Source organism: Bos grunniens, chromosome 13 (genome assembly GCF_055505025.1).
Source record: "Bos grunniens cultivar Pamir isolate PY7600 chromosome 13, Bosgru_T2T1.0, whole genome shotgun sequence".
NCBI classification, from domain to species: Eukaryota; Metazoa; Chordata; class Mammalia; order Artiodactyla; family Bovidae; genus Bos; species Bos grunniens.
In genome coordinates this window covers 65,846,898-65,865,954 of record NC_141177.1, presented here as the reverse complement: position 1 = coordinate 65,865,954, position 19,057 = coordinate 65,846,898, and the positions used below count along the sequence as shown (strand labels likewise).

The following is a 19,057-nucleotide window of genomic DNA, read 5'->3' as shown; positions in this document are numbered from 1 at the left end:
AAAGCTAAACTATCACCTTGGTATCACAAATTTTTATAAAATATATATTTACAAAATATAATGTTAACAGTATAATCAGTTCTAACAGTGACCAACAGCTTTGGTGGATAAATGAACTTTGTGATTTAGGATACTGAGAAGCATAGTAACAGATCACTTTTCTTAAAAAAGGTTTATTTTAAAAAGGTCTATTTTTTTAAATAAAATCTAACCAAAGGAGATAATTTTCTATGTATTCCTCCAACAACTGTTTCTTCAAATTATGTATGAGGATTTGAGATTTTATGACACCAAGAAGCAGCATGAACTTAAGAATATTAAAATCTAACAAGGATGAAAAAGTATACAGAAAGTGGAACCAAACCACAGCACAGGTAAGCACTTGCCCATCTGTCAACTTCCCAAACAGGAAAAAAAAAATCACATTGAAAGTGAGTGTTAGTCGCTCAGTTGTTGCAACTCCATGGACTGTAGCTTACCAGGCTGCTCTGTCCATGGAATTCTCCAGGCAAAAATCCTGGAGTGGGTGTGACCTTTCCCTTCTCCAGGGGATCTTCCCAACCCAGGGATCGAACCCAGGTCTCCTGCATTGCAGGCAAATTCTTTACCATCTGAGCCACCAGGGAAGGCCAAAGTTTTGCTAAATTTTTAAGTTAGTTTTCTTTGTGCTGTAACAGTAAACACTATCTTTCACCAAAGTTAAAAATTAAAAATTGTGAACCTTTTGGCCTCGCATTGTTAACACTGACAACATGCTTCTACCTGGCAGGTGCTATGCTTTCTCCCCACCAGGGAACACTGCACCAGGCTTTGCAAAGTTTGACTCACAAATTTCTTAACAATCATTCAGTTATTTCGTATTTTTTATTATAGTGGATTTAGGTTTCTTTTTGAACAATGATGCATTTCCTAATAATATAAAAAGAGTCTCTCTTGTTCTTCCTGAAATCCTTTAGCAACCATCTTCTTCAATCCTATTTTGTCTTCTTCCTCCATCTTCTCTAACCTCTGCGTCTTTCATCACCTAGTTCAGAATTTCTAGGAGAGCTATACAGACATTACTAACATCTCAAGTTTACTAACAACTGGTCTTTAACATGTGAAAGGAGGAAACTGGTTGATCAAAGATGAAATACCTCTTGTGTGAATCAACCCATAATACCTTAAGGAATTTCATATGCTACAGGTCTTGAAGTTATTATTTTATCCACTTAACAGATCCTTCTATGTACAAGATACTGTTAACCTGGCACTCGATCCTACCTTGCATATTTTATCTTCTACTATTATATATAAAATAAATAAGGACTTACTGTATAGCACAGGGAATTATACTGTATCTTGTATTAACTTATAATGGAAAAGAAGCTGAAAAAGAATATAGATATATATATATAACTGAATCACTTTGCTGTATACTTGAAACTAATACATTATAAATTAACTATACTTTGTAAATTATTTTACATTGTAAATTAACTATACTTCAACAAAAACTTAGAAAGTACAAAGACAGCAGAAGCTTTGTTAGTTTTTCACACATGTATCCCATACATGATTATGATGGAATCTACCGATCCTGAAAAATCTTATGAATTGTATGACCCAAGAGTTTTCAAACAAAAATCTGTTAATGTATGTAATCACTATTTTTGACTCATGGAATATAATTAGAAGGCAACACCATCTCCTACTACCCTTTGAAATTTTCAGAGGTTCTTTCCTCAACCCAGGTTGAAAAACCTTACTCTCAAATAAGAAGAAGTCCAGAATTGCTTTCACTCACAAAGTACTTAAAAAGAATGTCCAATCTCTAACTATAAAAACACCAAGTCAAGGTTAACCAGCTCAGCCACACTACAGGATGCCCACGTGCAGTAGGGGTGGAAGGCAGGCATGGTCCTCTTTAGCTTTCCTGCCTAATTCCATTCTTCCTCCTTTAGATGGCAGTTTATGGTTTCCGACCTGCCAGGATCAAAACTGCAGGGAGTAGCAGAGTTATGTGAGATGGTTTTGAGCAGTCTGGATCTGGCAGTTATTTTAAGCTATTACTCTCAGTGGTATTTCTGTGCCCACAGCTTTCTCACCTGTAACTCCATTGACCTAAGTGTATGTAATCCACTCTGTTGACTTTTCTTCTTCGCTCTTAAGGAATCCAGAGCACCATTTCAGATTATCCTTTTCTGGGGCCCGTCCACACCTCTAAGTGCCCTTTTGTATAGTATCTAACGTGGATCCCCCAATATGGCTCACTTTCTCGCTAGACCAACATTTGGTCCTCCGTAAGCATTCAAAAGGAATTTGTCAAAGCAAATGCAGAAAATGCAGAATAGTCTCAATACATTAGCAGTTCTTCTCCCGTCCTGAGCCAGAGTTACAAGTTTTAGATTCCAGGTTCCCTGGGCATGTTACACACCTGCTTCCAGAACTGCAGAAAATTAGATTCCTAACAAGCTCCCCAAACTAGGTTTTACATCCTCTCTCTCTCTGTAGCCCTCCCTCTTTGACAGCTCTGTAACCTTTTTTCATGAAATGCATTCTCAAACTCATAACAGATTAGCCACCCATTATATTCTTGTATGAAGCACTGACACAGAACTAAATTAAGTTTCTATTTTAAAAGACAGGAGGGGGTATAGGGGAATTACATTCTTGCCTATAAGAACAGGGATCAGTGTGACAGAATAGGGGGCAAGGGAGAATTTGCATAGAAATAAAAACCTCAGTTCAAACGTATCAACTCTCCAAAGTTTATGTCCATGACTAAGTGTTGTTTCTTTCAATCCAAAGATCAAGTCTACATTCCAACACATTTTATTAAAATATTACATACTTACATTAAAAAATGTTTATAACTAGGCAGATTGAAATAACTCAGTATTTACTTTTGAAATGAGTATGAACAAATACAAAGAATATCTAAAAATAAAACACATATCAATTATCAAAAGTAGGTATAGGTTACTTGTAAAACTCTGGCACTGTGGTAGCTTTGAACAGATAGCTTTGAAAAGTTTGAGTCCTCTTGAAATCTATCCTTATGAAGTTAATTTGGGTGGAATGTGATTCAGAATAAGTTGGAAAATTCATGTTCAGCATGATGAGGGGAGGAGACTGATGAATCATTTCAAAAAAGCAGCTATAAATCTGGACAAACTGTTGAATAAAATAGCCATCTCAGCACTCTGGAAATGAACTGAATATCTACAACAAACTAAGAAGTGCTTACTCCTGACAACCAGTTCAGGGAAGAACCTGTGAGCCTGTGGGCTTCCTGTGCTGCCGCATCCTGGACCTTTGCGGGCAGTGGTTCAACCAGCGTGATGGCAGATCCTGGGAACAAGGTCTGCTGCCACTGCCAGAAAGGACTCACCTGACTTGACGCACTATAAAACGGTGAGCTCAAGTTGTCAGCAAACAGGGTTCGCTGAGGTTATAGTCCCATGTGGGGCAAACAACGGAGTAGCGAGGGATTTCACTGCAAGTTCTGAGAGAGAAGACAGCCATCTGCGTTTTATAAGCACTTCTAAATACTCTGGGTTTACAGGCATGCAAAGCGGAAACAGAGGCCATCCACATACTCACAGTTGCCCAAACCTGCACACATGCACAAGGGAGAGGAAAAAGCCCACCAGAAAGCAAAGACCAGACAAGACTTGCAAATGAGCTGAACACTGAACGTACTTGCCAGCCCACACAGATCCACTGGCAGAGTGGAGGCCTGACTGATGGGGTTTGAACACAACCTCTGTCCAATCCTTTGGCTAAATACTAAGCTATGCAGTCACAGCAGAAACCGTTAGGAAGCAAGAGTTAACATTTTTTAAAAAAAGGAGCAGACACACTCGTGGCTGTACACTGTCATGGAGACAGATTTCACAAATTTACTGATGGCAAATTACTAAATAAGAACAAACCTCTAGGGAAAAATTTCAGAATCAGTAATTGCTACATTATCTGAAATTCAACAAGATTACAAAGAAAGAAGAAAATGTACCCTTAGTGAGGAAGAAAAGTATTCAGCTGGAATTGAGTATCTCCAGATGCTGGAGTTAGCAAAGATTTAAAAGCAGCTATTATGAGCATGCTCAAAGAACTAATGGAAGTCATGTTTAAAGAATTAATGAGACCTATGATGAAAATGATGCAATGCATAAAGAATCTCAATAAAGAGATACAAAATATAGCAAAGAACCAAATACAAACTCAGAGCTGAAAAATATAAGATGTAAAATGAAAAATTCAGTTGAAAGAAGAATCAGTAAAGCTGAAGAATCAACAGAAAGTATTCAATCTGAAGGAGAGAGAGAAGCAATGAAAAAAATGAACAAAGCCTCAGAAACCACATCAACATCAAGTACATCAACACATGTGAAAAAGAATCCCAGAAGAAGAGAAAGGGTAAATAAATATATTTGAAGAAATAATTGCCCCAGACTTCTCAAATCTGATGAAAAACATTTTATCCAAAGATCCAGGAAGCTCAACAAATCCCAAGTAGAAAAGCGTCAAGGAGATACACACTTAATACCCATCAAACTGTTAAAAAGACAAGGCTAAGGGGAACTTCTTGGAAGCAGCAATAGCTATTTACTATTAACATAATCATACATAATCATTGACACTGACCTCTCACCAAAAATAATGGAGGTCAGGAGTTTGTAAGATGACATGTTCGAAGTATTTAAAGAACAAACTTAATTAATCATGTACTCCATATTCAGCAAAAATATTCATAAAAAAACAAAAGGCAAATAAAGACTCCCCCAGATAAAGACTGAGGATTTAAGATTATATAAAGCAGTAGTTATGTCACTGTACTGTCAAGTTGCTATAAGACATACAAATGTAACATGACAACCACAGCACAAAGAAGAGAAAAAAAGGAGATATATCAGAACAATGTTACTATATTTTTACAGAATTAAATCTGTATTATTTTGAAGTAGGCTCTAATTAAGAGTGATAAATTCATATTGTCATCCCTAGAGCAACTGCTAAGATAGAACTCAGAAGAGGAGGGAGGGAATTCCCTGGTGGTCCAGTGGGTAGGAATCTGTGCTGTCACTGCCAAGGGCCTGGGTTCAATCCCTGATTGGGGAACTTATGGGGAAGTTCCCATAAGGCATGTCACACAGCCAGGAAAGAAAAAAAACACAAGATTCATGTGATAAAGGACCTGTCTTCAGAATATGTGATCTCTTACAACACAGAAGACAACAAACCAAAGCAGGGAGGGAAGATCTGAATGGACATTTCTCCAAAGAGGACATACAAAAGGCCAAAGGTCTACCAGAAGATACTCAAAATCACCAGTCCAAGGGCAACGTAAATTAAATCTACGATGAGACTCTACTTCGTACCCACTAAATGACCGTCAAAAGATAAGACTGTAAGAAACGTACAAGATATGGATAAACTGGAACATTTCATACACTGGTAGCTGGAACACAAAATTATATACTTAAATAGTTACTTCTAAAACAGTTCATCAAGTTCTTATGAAGTCAAACAGAAACTCAGCACCTCAGGCAGCAATTTCTGGAAGTCTACCTATGGAAATGAAAACGTGTCCACAAAAAGACATGTATACACATTCGTATAAACAGACAGGGGGCAGGGAGAAGAGGAGAAAGGGAGGAAGGGCCAGAAGAAACTGAGGCAAATGAAATCAGTTGGTGAATCTGAATCAAGAGTATAAGGGAGATCCTTGTATTATTCTGATAATGTTTCTCTAAGGTTGAAAGTACATCAAAATTTTAAATTACCCAAACAAAAGGGCAAGAGTATCATGCAGCAAGCTCCCTCCATCAACCTCAATGAAGACCATAAACAATTTAAAAGTTACTAGAAAACTATAGGTAATTTTAATAAAATCACTTCAAGAATATAATTTGGTTGTAAAACCAATACAATGTGCTCTAAAATAATTTTTCTACTGAGCTAAAGTCATCTGTAAATCCTGTAACAACACATTAATATTCACAAAATCGGACTGAAAAGTAAACACAACTTTCCATTTCTAACACAGAGTAATTCAAAAGTTCACTCTGAAGGGGACTGAGTGTTTGGTTTTATTTTGGTTTCACTGCCAAGCATAATTACATTATTATTCGGAATTTGAGGTGTGTTACTTGTTTATTTAACAAAATACTGTTGCTCTGAAATAAGCTTCATTTTCAGAGTGATAGTAATGTTTTTCAAAAAAAAATCATGAAAATGCAAGCTGGATTTTTTAAAAGTTATAATCATTCAAATTCTGATTGTATCCATAGGTTCATAATTCTCTACTCTTATTTTTTTAAAAAAACACTTTATATACGATCAATCTAGATCATAATTAAGTGCATCTTAATGAAGTTTCCACTAATGAACGTAGAACTACGATGTACTAATAGCCAAACAGCATCATTTCTTTATCAAAGATAAATGGTACTATCTAGAAACAAAGACAATCCTTCATGAATTTTTACTTTGCTAAGTAAAAATACCTCCCAAGAGCTAAAGGCACACTTTCTATTCACATCTAACACTGTAACCAACCATAAAATCATTACTGATTTTCAACTTAATAACCAATTAACACTTCTCAAACAAGCTGTTTTCAATCCTGATAGCTCTTTATTTTCTTTAATAAACTTGCTATTTGCAATAGGTGTTCATCATGAGAATAATCAAAATTAGATGAATGTGACAACAGAGTGACAAAGTGTTTCACACCTCTGAATGATACCAGGTCAAGAATGGGAGAAAGAGTTGCAAAATAAGACTACTTCAATGCTACTTATGGTCTTGCAATAAAACCAACAATACATCCAATTCAAGAGCTATCATCTCACTTCCAACTTCTTCCCCTCAAGAACAATTTGAATCTCTTTGGCATCCAAAGTCTCGTAGGTCAACAAAGCTTCTGCCAGATTCTTGTGCTCTTTCGCATGAGTCTTCAAGATATGTTTTGCTCGCTCATATGAATCCTGAAATACAAAGCAGATATGTAAAAGGCAGAAACTTGAGAAGCAAAACCATAAATGGGAAAAAAAAAAAAAACCCTTTACATACTCTAAAAAAATATATAAGATCTACTGATTTCTATCTATAAAACATAAAAGCATTTAAAAGCTTGGTTCCCTGACAATAACTTTCATACTTTCCAGTGCTGTATTTTTAACCTCCTAATCTATCCTATAGATAACCAAGGTCCACTTACACAAAAAGCTACTGAAGAAGTAAAAGTATACACTACTCATTTGCATTCTAAGTAAGGTCTATAAACACAGAAATCTATTTCTTTATTCAATATACATGCTAAAAGTAAAGGGAGTTTGTTCACTTTGTCTCTTAACATTTCACCAATTTACTCAATCTAGAATGGCCAGAAAAGACACAGATTTTCATTCTTTTACTTGGTAATACACTCACTTTGCAAAACTGTAACAGTCTATCACTAGAGGTGACCTTTGACTTTCATACTTATTTTTTTTGCAACCCACCTTGAACTTATCACTTAAATGCTTCAATTCTCCTTTCAAAGCGAGTCTGAATTAAGTTTATCAGTTTATGAATAACGGCAATAATAACAGTTCATTTTTGACAGTATCACATTTGCCTGTGCAAATGTCAACATTTGAATAACTAATCATTTTTGCCCTTATAAAAATGGATAGAAAACATAAAAATGAATTTACCAAAACCAAGAAACACAGGTATATAAATATAATACAATTACTAGACATTGTGAACATAACCATAATGTCCAAATGAAATAACCACATTAAATATATAAATTATTAGAAATATATTATGGAATATTATAGCTAATAATCAAGGATTAGCAGAAAGTTTAAAAACTTCCTTGGAATGAACCCCTTACTTTATAACATGTAAAACTATCAGGTTTCACACTTTTAGGCTCATGTACATTTGAACCTGGGGCTTCCCTGGTGGCTCAGATGATAAAAAATCTGCCTACAATGCGGGAGACCAGGTTCAGTCCCTGGGTTGGGAAGATCCCCTGGAAAAAGGAATGGCAACCCACTCTACTATTCATGCCTGGAGAATCCCATGGACAGAGGAGACTGGCAGGCTACAGTCCATGGGATTGCATTTGAGCCTAATACAACACATAATACCCAAGTAAGCCTGCCATCTAGTGGAAAGAGTACCTACTGTACTTCCGGTAGCAATGGTGCCCCTATTAACTTTATGAGCTATATCGACATTTCTAAAGAACTGTGGAACTTTAGCTATTTTGCATGCACCCAAATACTCAGGCACATTTTGACTAAACAGATAAACAAACATTAAAAGAAAAAAAAAAAAAGATTATTACCCTCAAAAGGATTCTGATTTCCTGTTCAATAGCAGATTGAGTTTCTGGACTCAGTTTCCCTGTATCACTGTAGGTCATAACTCCAAGCTAAAATCAATGAAAAGAAAGAAATTCAACATAAAAACCTCTAACTAATGTATGTAACAGAGGGAGGACTATACCATATATAAGAAAATAAGTATCACGGGAGCAAGGAAAAATTACAATACAAAAATGCCCTTGAGGGCAAAAAAAAATTCATTCTTCTTCTGAAAGTAGAATAAGTGAAGTGAAAGTCGCTCAGTCGTGTCCAACTCTTCGCGGACCCCATGAACTATACAGTCCATGGAATTCTCCAGACCAGGATACGGCAGTGGGTAGCCTTTCCCTTCTCCAGGGGATCCTCCCAACCCAGGGATCTAACCCAGGTCTCCCGCATTGCATGCAGATTCTTTACCAGCTGAGCCACAAGGGAAACTATAATACTAAAATGTACAGAGAGAATTTTAAAACCCAAGTATGGTTCTAAGTGGGCTTCCGGTTGGCACTAGTGGTAAAGAACCTGCCTGCCAATGCAGGAGATATGAGACATGGGTTCGATCCTGGGTCGAGAAGATCCCCTGGAGGAGGGCATGGTAATCCACTCCAGTATCCTTGCCCGGAGAATCCCATGGACAGAGGAGCCTGGTAAGCTACAGTCCCTAGGGTTGCACAGACTCAGACGTGACTGAAGCAACTTAGCATGCATGGTTCTGAGTACCTTCTTGGAAAACTTTAGCAGCTATTCTAGTCCAGAAATTCACAGTCACAGTATATTGGAATTGCTTCACGGAGCCACAGTGATAAAGCAGATATATAGAGTATGTGGAAAGGGCAAATTAAGCAAGCTCACAGAAAGAGCTAAATAATTTATATTATCATTTGGTTAATTCATGAATAACTGTTACTGTCTGAGCAGCTGGAATAGAAAGAATGTGTGCCATTTCTCAGAAAATGAGATTTAATTTATAAAGTACGCTTTGTCAAATCCATTTGGAATGAAACAGGAAAATCTATCAATTTATAATAGAACCCTCTCTCAGAAAGAGATACTACACTCTTCACATTATCATGTGATACATGAGGGAGGGTTAAAATTAGCTATTACCTTTTCACTCATTCCAAATTTGGTGACCATGCGCTTTGCTATTTTGGTTGCATTATCAAAATCACTGGAAGCACCTAAAATTTTAAAATATACATATAACTCAAGTTAAAAAAAAATCTTTAAATGAATGAACACAATTTGAACTAAAGTCATTATTTACAGTAACCTGTTGTAATATGGTCACTTCCAAATATAAGCTCCTCTGCCACTCTTCCTCCCATGCTGACATCCATCTGGGCAAGCAGCTGAGCTCTAGTTTCATTCCACCGATCATTCTCAGGCAACAGGGACACCTAGACAATTGAAAAGCAAAGAGAAAATTCACACACAGTTTTGAAATACATATTAATAACCTGAATTATCATTTGTCTCTCTTACTTAATACCATGATGCTGAAAACTCAGCAACATTTCATAGAGACAGTCATGGTGACTGATGACCAAACCAGAAATGTATAAAATGAGGAAAGCAGAAGTGCATTTTATAAATAAGTAGTTAATGGTGCAATACAGCTGTCTGTCCTTCACTGAATAAAAATATTTAAAATGTCTATAATTAGAAAGATATGAAAATGAAATTTATGCTCAATGAGATAAAACTTGGAAAAACTGAACCAGTCATTATGATACATAATTTCTTCTGGGGAGAAAACAGCAACTACACATTTACGAATTATATTTTGTTGTCATTCCTGAATTAAATGTCATAATTTAAATATACTATCTGAAATATTAAAGATATCCTTTATTAGCAGATAAATTTCACACATATGTCTGAATTCAAGACAGTTGAGGAAGTTAAAGAAGAACATATCAACATACTTAGGAAGTAGCTGAATTTTCTTTTGAAATGTTTTCATCAGTAATTTCCTTCATAAGGTACTAGGGAGCATTATCCAAAAGAAAAGAAAAACTAAAGGTACTCACGTGTCCAAGTGTTGGCCCTCGAGGCATGATTGTAGCTTTGTTGATAGGCATTGCATCTTTAGTGTAATATGCAATAATAGCATGACCAGATTCATGATACGCTGTGATCGTTTTGTTTTTGTTATCAATTTCCACACTTCTACGCTCAGGGCCTAAGAATAAAAATTTACTTAAGTAAAATACTCCATTAGGAAAGAATATTTAAGTGAATGAAATTCATATGCCTCAAAGTCATTCTTAGAGTAATATGATTTAATATCATTAATATTTTAAAACATCGTGAAAGTTTAAAAAATGAGTAGACTCCACTCTATAACACATGTAAACCATAATTTGTCAACTGAAAACCAAATTCTAAGAACTATAATTTTACTTCTTATATCAAAAGGAAAAAACTATTTCTAGAAAATAAACTTCTAACAGGAATAACATAACAACCTGTTTTGAAGCCAATTTAAATAATCTTTATTTTACTTTATTTTTGGCTGTGCTGCGTCTCTCTGCCGCGTGGGCTTTTCTCTAGTTGTGGCGAGCAGGGACTACTCTCCGGTTGTGGTGCACAGGTTTCTCAATGCAATGGCTTCTCTCGTTGCAGAGCTCAGGTTCTATGCTTCAGTAGCTGTGGCGTGTGGGCTCAGTAGTCGTGGCTCCTGGGCTCTAGAGCACAGGCTCAGTAGTTGTGGCACATGGGCTTAGTTGCTCCATGGCATGTGGGATCTTCCCAGATCAGGGACTGAACCTGTGTCTCCTGTATTGGCAAGTGGCTTCTTTACCATTGACCCACCAAGGAAGCCCCCTGAAGCCATTTAGGGTTTAAAATAAAACTTAAATACTGAAAAATAGTAAAAAGTTAACTATTCTTTAATCAGCTATATCAGATAAGAAGAAAACCATGGGCACCTTCAAAGAGTATAATATACGGTGTATTTGTTCTGTAAGAGGCCAAACTTTGTGCTATGTTTGAGTATATATTTGCATGTTTCTATACCTTTTGTTTTTATAACCTTTCTTTCAAAATTAAGAATTTTTTCTCTAACACAATGAACAGCATAACATAGGAAAAAAAGAAAAGAAACCTACCCATTAGGATTTTATCTTTGGAAAACTCTAGTTCCTTCATAGTAACCATTTCTTTTCCATCAACAGCTGCCTTTAATGCAGCCTGGTTCACAAGATTCTCCAACTCAGCTCCAGAAAAGCCAACAGTACCTCGAGCTATGATTTCTGGATCAACAGCTATATGCAGATAGAACACAACATTGAAATTTCAAAAGCAGTAATAAAAAGCTCTGCATAAAGAACTCACTTTGCAAAAGAAAAAATAAAATAGCAATCATAAACTATAATTTAAAAAAAACTTTACTAAATTCTAAGAGGAAAAAGGAAAAATTGCTACTGAACAGACCATAAAAATTGTCACTGGGACAAATAACATAAGTTCTTGTACTTAAATAATTTTGTGAAAAACAAAGAAAGGTAAAGTTGTCAGATAACGATTTACAGACTTTCAGTTATCACCCAACCACAAATTGAAAAAGCACATTATCAGTTTCATCTTGAAATAACTCTGGACACAGAAGTCCATGTTACAAGAGGAAACATGTTTGATTTTCTGAACTGATTCTGGCATCTCTGAAAATACTGCAGTTTAATAGCTGCTTTTACTACTCAGGTGGGTCCATACTATTTCCATGTATTTTGTTTTATACTTTTGCTTCCCCTCTTTTGGCCCCAAAGTGATTACATCGTGAGGTACTATGCTCATAATATAGAGGTACTTGTTCTATTATTTTATATTTTAAATTCACCTAGAGAAACATTTATACATAGATTCATCAATTATCTATCTCAATATTCCAAAGAAAACTTTCTTTCAAATCAGGATTGTAAATTATAGAATCTCTGATACACACGACTTAAGAAATAGACTTTAAGGACAAATAAAAGGAGAGAAAAAAAAAATTTAAAGAAATTTGTCTTTTAAGACATCCTGAGTAAGGACCACAAACAGGGTAAATTGATATATTACCATTTCACAGAGATAATGTTTGTATCATAGAATTAGACTTACACTGATCAAACTTTATTTTATTGAGGTACCACTTCAAGATTTCTGTTCGACCTTTCACATCTGGCCTTGGAACTGTAACCTGCATGTCAAAGCGACCAGGGCGTATTAAGGCACTACAAGGAGAATACAAAAAGAAAATATAATTAATAAACTGTGCTGAGGATCTGGTTATAAAAACAGGACTGACATCCTATTCTGAACATAAATATTCAGATTAGTTCCTTGTAAAACATGGTTGAAATAATAATTTCAAAAACTGGAAGGCTAAACAAAGGTTCATATAGATAAATGTGTGCATCAGGATAGTATACAACCCTTCAGAGACAAAGACAAGCAAGTCTGTCAGTAAAGGAACAAATTATTCTATAGCAGCCTATTGTGTGAGCCACACACCCATCTTACTGTTGTATTCAGTTCAGTTCAGTTCAGTTCAGTCGCTCAGTCGTGTCCGACTCTTTGCAACCCCATGAATTGCAGCACGCCAGGCCTCCCTGTCCATCACCATCTCCCGGAGTTCACTCAAACTCATGTCCATCGAGTCGGTGATGCCATCCAGCCATCTTATCCTCTGTTGTCCCCTTTTCCTCCTGCCCCCAATCCCTCCTAGCATCAGTCTTTTCCAATGAGTCAACTCTTCGCATGAGGTGGCCAAAGTACTGGAGTTTTATAAAACGTTAAACTAGACTCTTAAGCAAGAACCAACTATTAGATCAAATGAAAGTATGAATAACTTAAACAGTAAAATCAATAAAAACCTTAACTACAGTAAATTTTACTTTTAAAAATGTGCTGTCTACCACCCACCCCCAAAAGCTCTGTGTTTAAGTCATAAAAAGATTCTTTTAGTAGCTTTACTGAGATACCATTCTCACATCATAGAATTTGAAGTGGACAATCCACTGGGTGTTAATAGATTCAGAGTTGTCTAACCATCACAATAATTTTAGAGAATATTGATCCCTTCCCCCACTTTCTCCAGCCAAATGAAACCCCAAGTCTACTGGCAGTTATTTCCCTCCTGTTTGCCCAACCTCTGGCAACTGCTAAATTACTTTCCATTGCTATGGATTTGCTTATTCTGAACATTGCATATAAAAGGAATCATATAATATGTAATGTTTTGTGATGGGTATTCTTCACTTAGCACAATGTTTTTAAAGTTCATCACTCTTCTAGAATATATCACAAAAATTTTAATACTTACTTATCTAATGCCTCTGGGAAATTTGTGGCACCTATGATGATAACTCCTTCATTGGGTTTAAAACTATTAAGGAAAAAAAGTATCTTTTCACTGAAAGTTAAAACAGCACACACACAGAAATGTTCCTCACAACTGTTTATCTTCAATTTTATTAACAGCAAAGAAAAGGAATTGTCTTTTTAATGCCCCAAATACGAAGACATCACTCACTGCTTTTTAAAAGGTCAGTGCACTTCAATAAAACTTGTTAATAATACATCACCAAATCATCTGTGGTTTCACAGTAAATTTTCTACTTAGGAAGAGATAACCTGACACCAAAGCTTGAGTTCCTGACTAATTTTTTGAAAAATTATTTTCAAGTTTACCAATTCCAATTATTTACTCTTAAACTTTCAGAATGTCTTGTATGACGTTAAGAAACTTCTCTGCTTCATTCAAAGCAAGTCCACCTCTTTTTACATTATGGAAACTGATGCAAGCTTTTGATCTACAGCAACACTCAGAGCTAGTCACAAACAGTGAAGGAATGAGGGTATTCTCCTTGCACATCTCCAAACAGATGACGACTTTCAGCTAGAATCACTGCTTTTCTGTCATACTACAGTAAATGAAAATTTTACTTTTCAATTTGAGAGTAGTTAATACATCAATGACCAATGATCCCATTAGTAAAACAATACAATAGTCAAAATAGCTTGTCTTTACTCCTTGCACATAGGATATTGTTGCCTATAAACTTAAATTTTTCCTATCTCTGAAATGCTACTAAATATACCACCAAATTCTCAAGACAGAAAAGTCAATTACCCATCCATTTCAGCCAGAAGTTGATTTATAGTCTGCCGTGAATATGGATGCATTGGAGATTCAATTCGCTTCCCACCAACAGAATCCAATTCATCAATAAATATAACACAAGGGGCATTTGCTTTTGCTTCCCCTAAAGACAGAAAGGATTCAAATAAGTTTAATAAAATCAACACCTTTAAAATAAAATTAAATAAATAGTTAACAACGTGTACGAAAATTAAAAAGCCGATAAAAGACACTCATTAGGGAGCAAATACATAAAAGAAGGTCTTTCTTAACTGCTTTAAGAAGAGTAGTCTCAAATGAAAAAAAAATTGTAACACTGAGTATTCATTCTTCCTAGTCATACAAACCATATATAGTCAGATTTGAGGCAAATAATTTTTAAATATATACTACAGAATTAATAAATAAGGTGAAAACAAAACACACCAAAAAAAACAAAACAAACGAAACCACAGGTTTTCAACAGACCCCAGCCTCATCCAGCAACCTAGTGATTCCACAAACTCTTCTGACTAATTGGAATGAAAAGTAATAGTTTTATTTTAGCCCACACACTAAGTTACCTGAGATTAGCATCCTACAATGGCTATTTCAGCCAACTATCAAATCAGAAACAAGAAGCAAAGACAGAGTTTAAGAAACCCTCTTTTCCTAACATTAAGAGAAATTATTACTATATAAAAGATCCACTAGACCTACTAAAAAGATTTCTTATACGGCTGGCTCCCACACCCACAAACATCTCATCAAATTCTGATCCAGAAGCATAATAAAAAGGAACATCAGCTTCTCCAGCAACAGCTCGGGCAAGAAGTGTCTTCCCTGTTCCTGGTGGTCCAACTAAAAGAATTCCTAAAGAAAAAAAATAAACAAGAATGGTTCAAATTAAAAAACAAAAACACAACCTGATAAGAACTTAAAACAAATAATTACGAATTAATAAATACAGTGCTGTGGTTGAAGGCACACCAATGATCAATATTTTCAAACATGGTGAAACATATTTGTCTCTATAAATGATTCACTTTAGGACCTACTTCGTAACTAATTTTCCTGTATTATTTAAATACTATTTACACATTGGGATAAATGCTGGTATCTGAATATGACTTTGGATTAGATAAAGTTGGAATTCTTTGTACTATTTATTGTTGCAATTTACTTAAAAGTTTGAAATAACAAACTTTTAAATTATCAAAGACAAAAGATAACAAAATAGTATGTTCAGAATGAGCACTTGTAAAATAGCAATTAAGAATTACTAATAAACTTTCATCAGGTAAATCTGATAAAAGTCAAATTAGTGATATATTACACTGTTTTGTCAAGTCATGGGAAAGCGAAGATACCTTACCTTTTGGAAGTTTACCTCCAAGAACAGTAAATTTTTGTGGATTTTTCAAAAATTCAACAACTTCCTGTAATTCCTGTTTAGCTTCCTCCACCTGAAGTGATATAATTTACCAAATAATTTAAAATGTTAATTATCTTACTAAGACACCCTCTTTGAATATTGTAAATTTAACCTGATATTAATTTGGCTTTTTGTCTCAGTGAAAGTATACAAAAAGGCCCCTTTAGAAATACTCACACAAAGGGTTTTCTCCTGACCCTCAGTACCAGATACATGAAATCTCCTTACATATCCCAACAAAACCCCTTTCCAATTGCTTCCTTTGGTTAAAAAAAAAAAAAAAAGAACAAAAAAACCCTGTTACATTCAAAATTCTAGTTAAATGTCTCAGTGGCATTTAATATAGAATTGCCTAATAAGTTTCAAATCTAAAACTTTTTTGGACCCGGTTATAAGCTTCAAGGACAAACTATCTGGACTTACTATATATTAATAAGTGAGTCTGTGTTTAAGTTATAACATTAATTTTTGACTAGTTATGAAGTCATTTTTATTATAAAGAATTACTACTAGAATATAAACAATTTAGTTCCTAACAAATGCCAAAGACAGTGACTAAAATTAAGCTATAGTGTACTGCTTTACGTACTAGAGAAGAAGATGGCGACCCACTCCAGTGTTCTTGCCTGGAGAATCCCAGGGACAGGGGAGCCTGGTGGGCTGCCTTCTATGGGGTCACAAAGAGTGGGACACGACTGAAGTGACTTAGCAGCAGCAGCAGCAGTACTGCTTTATAAATAGTTGTGGTAAAAAAAAAATTTGAAGATTTAATTCCCCAAATATAAAATCTTACAGAATTGAGATCCCTAGCAAAAAAAAAAAAAAAATCCAATCTGGCCAACAAAAATTGCAATCAGAATATTAGATCATCTTTAAAACTCTGATAAGGATTAAGAAAGCTATCTATTAGAAACAGTGAGCAATTTTCCTAGTCAGCATATAAGCAGAAGTCACAAATGCAAATTCCTAGTGGCAAAATGGTATCAATAAATGAGTGAAGAAGGCCAGATGTAGAACAGCACTGGTGGAAATGTGCTCAACTGGAAAGCAACAGTCCCTTAAAGACAACCACAACATGGCTCTGCCAAAGAATACAACCTGGTGTTCCAGAATTCCATTTTCAACAAACACTGGAAATTTTTTCATGGGTGCGAATTCAATTTAAAAATGTTGGCCACCAGTGTAAATGAAAAATACCTTTTTTGTATGTATACTTTCATGTATTTATTTTAAATTACCCTCACATAATAATATATTTGTAGACAACCTACAACCTCATACCACACAACTTTTAATAACTCATTGAGAAAACTCATTTACATTGGGCAGTGATAAAAAGAAAGTACTTGGGAAGGGGCGAACAGGAAACATGTTGATGGGCCAAAGTCCCACAAGACTTACCCCTCCCCCCTGCCACACACCCCTCAGATGTCAATCCCACATCTAGGTTGTCATCTGTGCTTCTGCCTATTGGCTATAAATTGGAGATTCTCAGAATCCCTCCTTAGGTTTAATTTGGTAGAGCAGCTCATAGAACTCAGGAAACCAGGTTAGGTACTATCGGCTTATTATGAAAGGATATACCCTAGAACAGCCAGAAGGAAGAGGGAGGTAGGCAAGGGATACAGGAAGGGGTACAGGCCCTCCACGTCCTCTCTGAAAATGCTACTCTCCTCACGCCTCTGTGTGTTCACTAACTAAAAACTCCTCCAAACCCCAACCTGTTGGGACTTTAATGGGAGTGTACTCACATAGGCATAATCAATTATTAACTCCTTTCCAGCCCCTCTCCCCTCTCTGGAGAACAGAGAGTAGACGTGGAAGTTCCAAGATTCTAACCACAGCTTGATCTTTCTGGTGACCAGTCCCCCTCCAGGAGCCCACTCAGAGCCACCTCATTAGAACAAAAGACACTGTGGGACTTCCTTGGCGGTCCAATGGATAGGACTCCATGTATCCACAGCTGTGGGCCCAGGTTCAATCCCTCATTGGGAAGCTAAGATCCCATAAGGTACAAGCTGTGTAGTCAAGGGGACAAGGAAAGAAAAGAACAGAAGACACTGCCATCACCCAGGACATTCCAAGGAACTCAGAAGCCCTGTGTCAGGACCTGGTGTCAAAGACCAAACAGTAGAACAAAAGATACTCCCAGTGCTCTTATCCCCTGGGAAATTACAAGGGTTTTAAGAGCTCTGTGCCAAGAACTGGAGGCACAGACCATACATGTATTTTCTATTATTTCAACCTTTCTAATAAAAAATACAATAATGTTTGAAGAGACCAAGGTAAACTTTTTAACTTACTCCTTTAACATGTTCAAAGGTAACATTTTTCATCTGTACAGGATCTACAGCAGAATCAAGCCCTGTTGTTGTCCGGAAGCGGACTAAAGGGACAAAAAAAAATGCTTACATATTTGATAGATTCATAAAATTTTAACTACCTTATTTTTCAGATGCAAGAAAGTCCAGAAAAATTAAATGTCTAAGATGACAATGCGAGGAGTAGGAATTAGGTCTTCTGGATTTTGAGACAATGTTCAAGGAATGAATGATTCTCATTAAAATGACATCTTTGCCTTTCCAGTTAAAACTAAGAATTTTCCTCTTCTCCTTATATCTAATAATAAAAACGTAAACCAATGGTTCTCAAGCTCCATTGTGTGCAATTAAGAAACACAAAAGAATAATCATCAGAGCTCTTCCCACTCTTCCACCACCCTGCTGATACCACCTATCAATCCATACACTGGTTCCTTTTTTTGAAAAAAATAATTTAAAAAAAATACAGAGAGAGACAAGAGAAAGCAGATCTAGATATAAAAAAGGCTATTCCTGGATGTTAAAACCTCATCTCAGGTTTGATAACTTTTAAAATAACTGTACATCAAGTTCTAGGAATAATTTCTGATCCAGGTCAATCAATGTTCTTAACTGTAAACCATTTTTTTTTCCCTCTCAAGGTAATCATCATAAAGAAAGGGGAAAACATGGTATAAACACTGAATGACAGCTGGAAAAGTCAATTGGATCCACTTAAATCTGACATTATTACTTCATTTTAGACTGGCAAACTGAGAAAACCTGGGGCTGTAAAGTAATTTTCTGTGTGTTAATTTTAAATACATTGAATTTATTACTGTGCCTTTGAAACAGATGTTTATTTTCA

At 35.7% G+C, this 19,057-nt stretch overlaps 1 protein-coding gene and 1 long non-coding RNA gene across 3 annotated transcripts in view; one reads left to right on the top strand and one right to left on the bottom strand.

Moving 5' to 3' along the window:
* Nucleotides 1–19,057, top strand: part of LOC147361137 (uncharacterized) — a 101,543-nt gene that overhangs the window by 75,026 nt on the left and 7,460 nt on the right. The gene's annotated exons all lie outside the window — the stretch shown is intronic.
* Nucleotides 6,602–19,057, bottom strand: part of YME1L1 (YME1 like 1 ATPase) — a 28,811-nt gene continuing 16,355 nt past the window's right edge. Inside the window, exons 8-19 of one of the 2 annotated variants that reach the window (XR_015139804.1) lie at nt 18,193–18,275; nt 15,830–15,920; nt 15,175–15,327; nt 14,467–14,599; nt 12,846–13,719; nt 12,453–12,565; nt 11,462–11,617; nt 10,382–10,533; nt 9,622–9,748; nt 9,456–9,529; nt 8,330–8,416; nt 6,602–6,974 (exon numbers count right to left, since the gene is read on the bottom strand). Coding sequence is in view for 1 of the 2 variants with exons in the window: in XM_086334758.1 (XP_086190884.1) it covers nt 6,831–6,974; nt 8,330–8,416; nt 9,456–9,529; nt 9,622–9,748; nt 10,382–10,533; nt 11,462–11,617; nt 12,453–12,565; nt 13,657–13,719; nt 14,467–14,599; nt 15,175–15,327; nt 15,830–15,920; nt 18,193–18,275 (1,376 nt within the window). In the remaining variant the exon portion in view is untranslated. The remainder of the gene's footprint in view (nt 6,975–8,329; nt 8,417–9,455; nt 9,530–9,621; nt 9,749–10,381; nt 10,534–11,461; nt 11,618–12,452; nt 12,566–12,845; nt 13,720–14,466; nt 14,600–15,174; nt 15,328–15,829; nt 15,921–18,192; nt 18,276–19,057) is intronic. The other variant, XM_086334758.1, reaches the window with a different exon arrangement.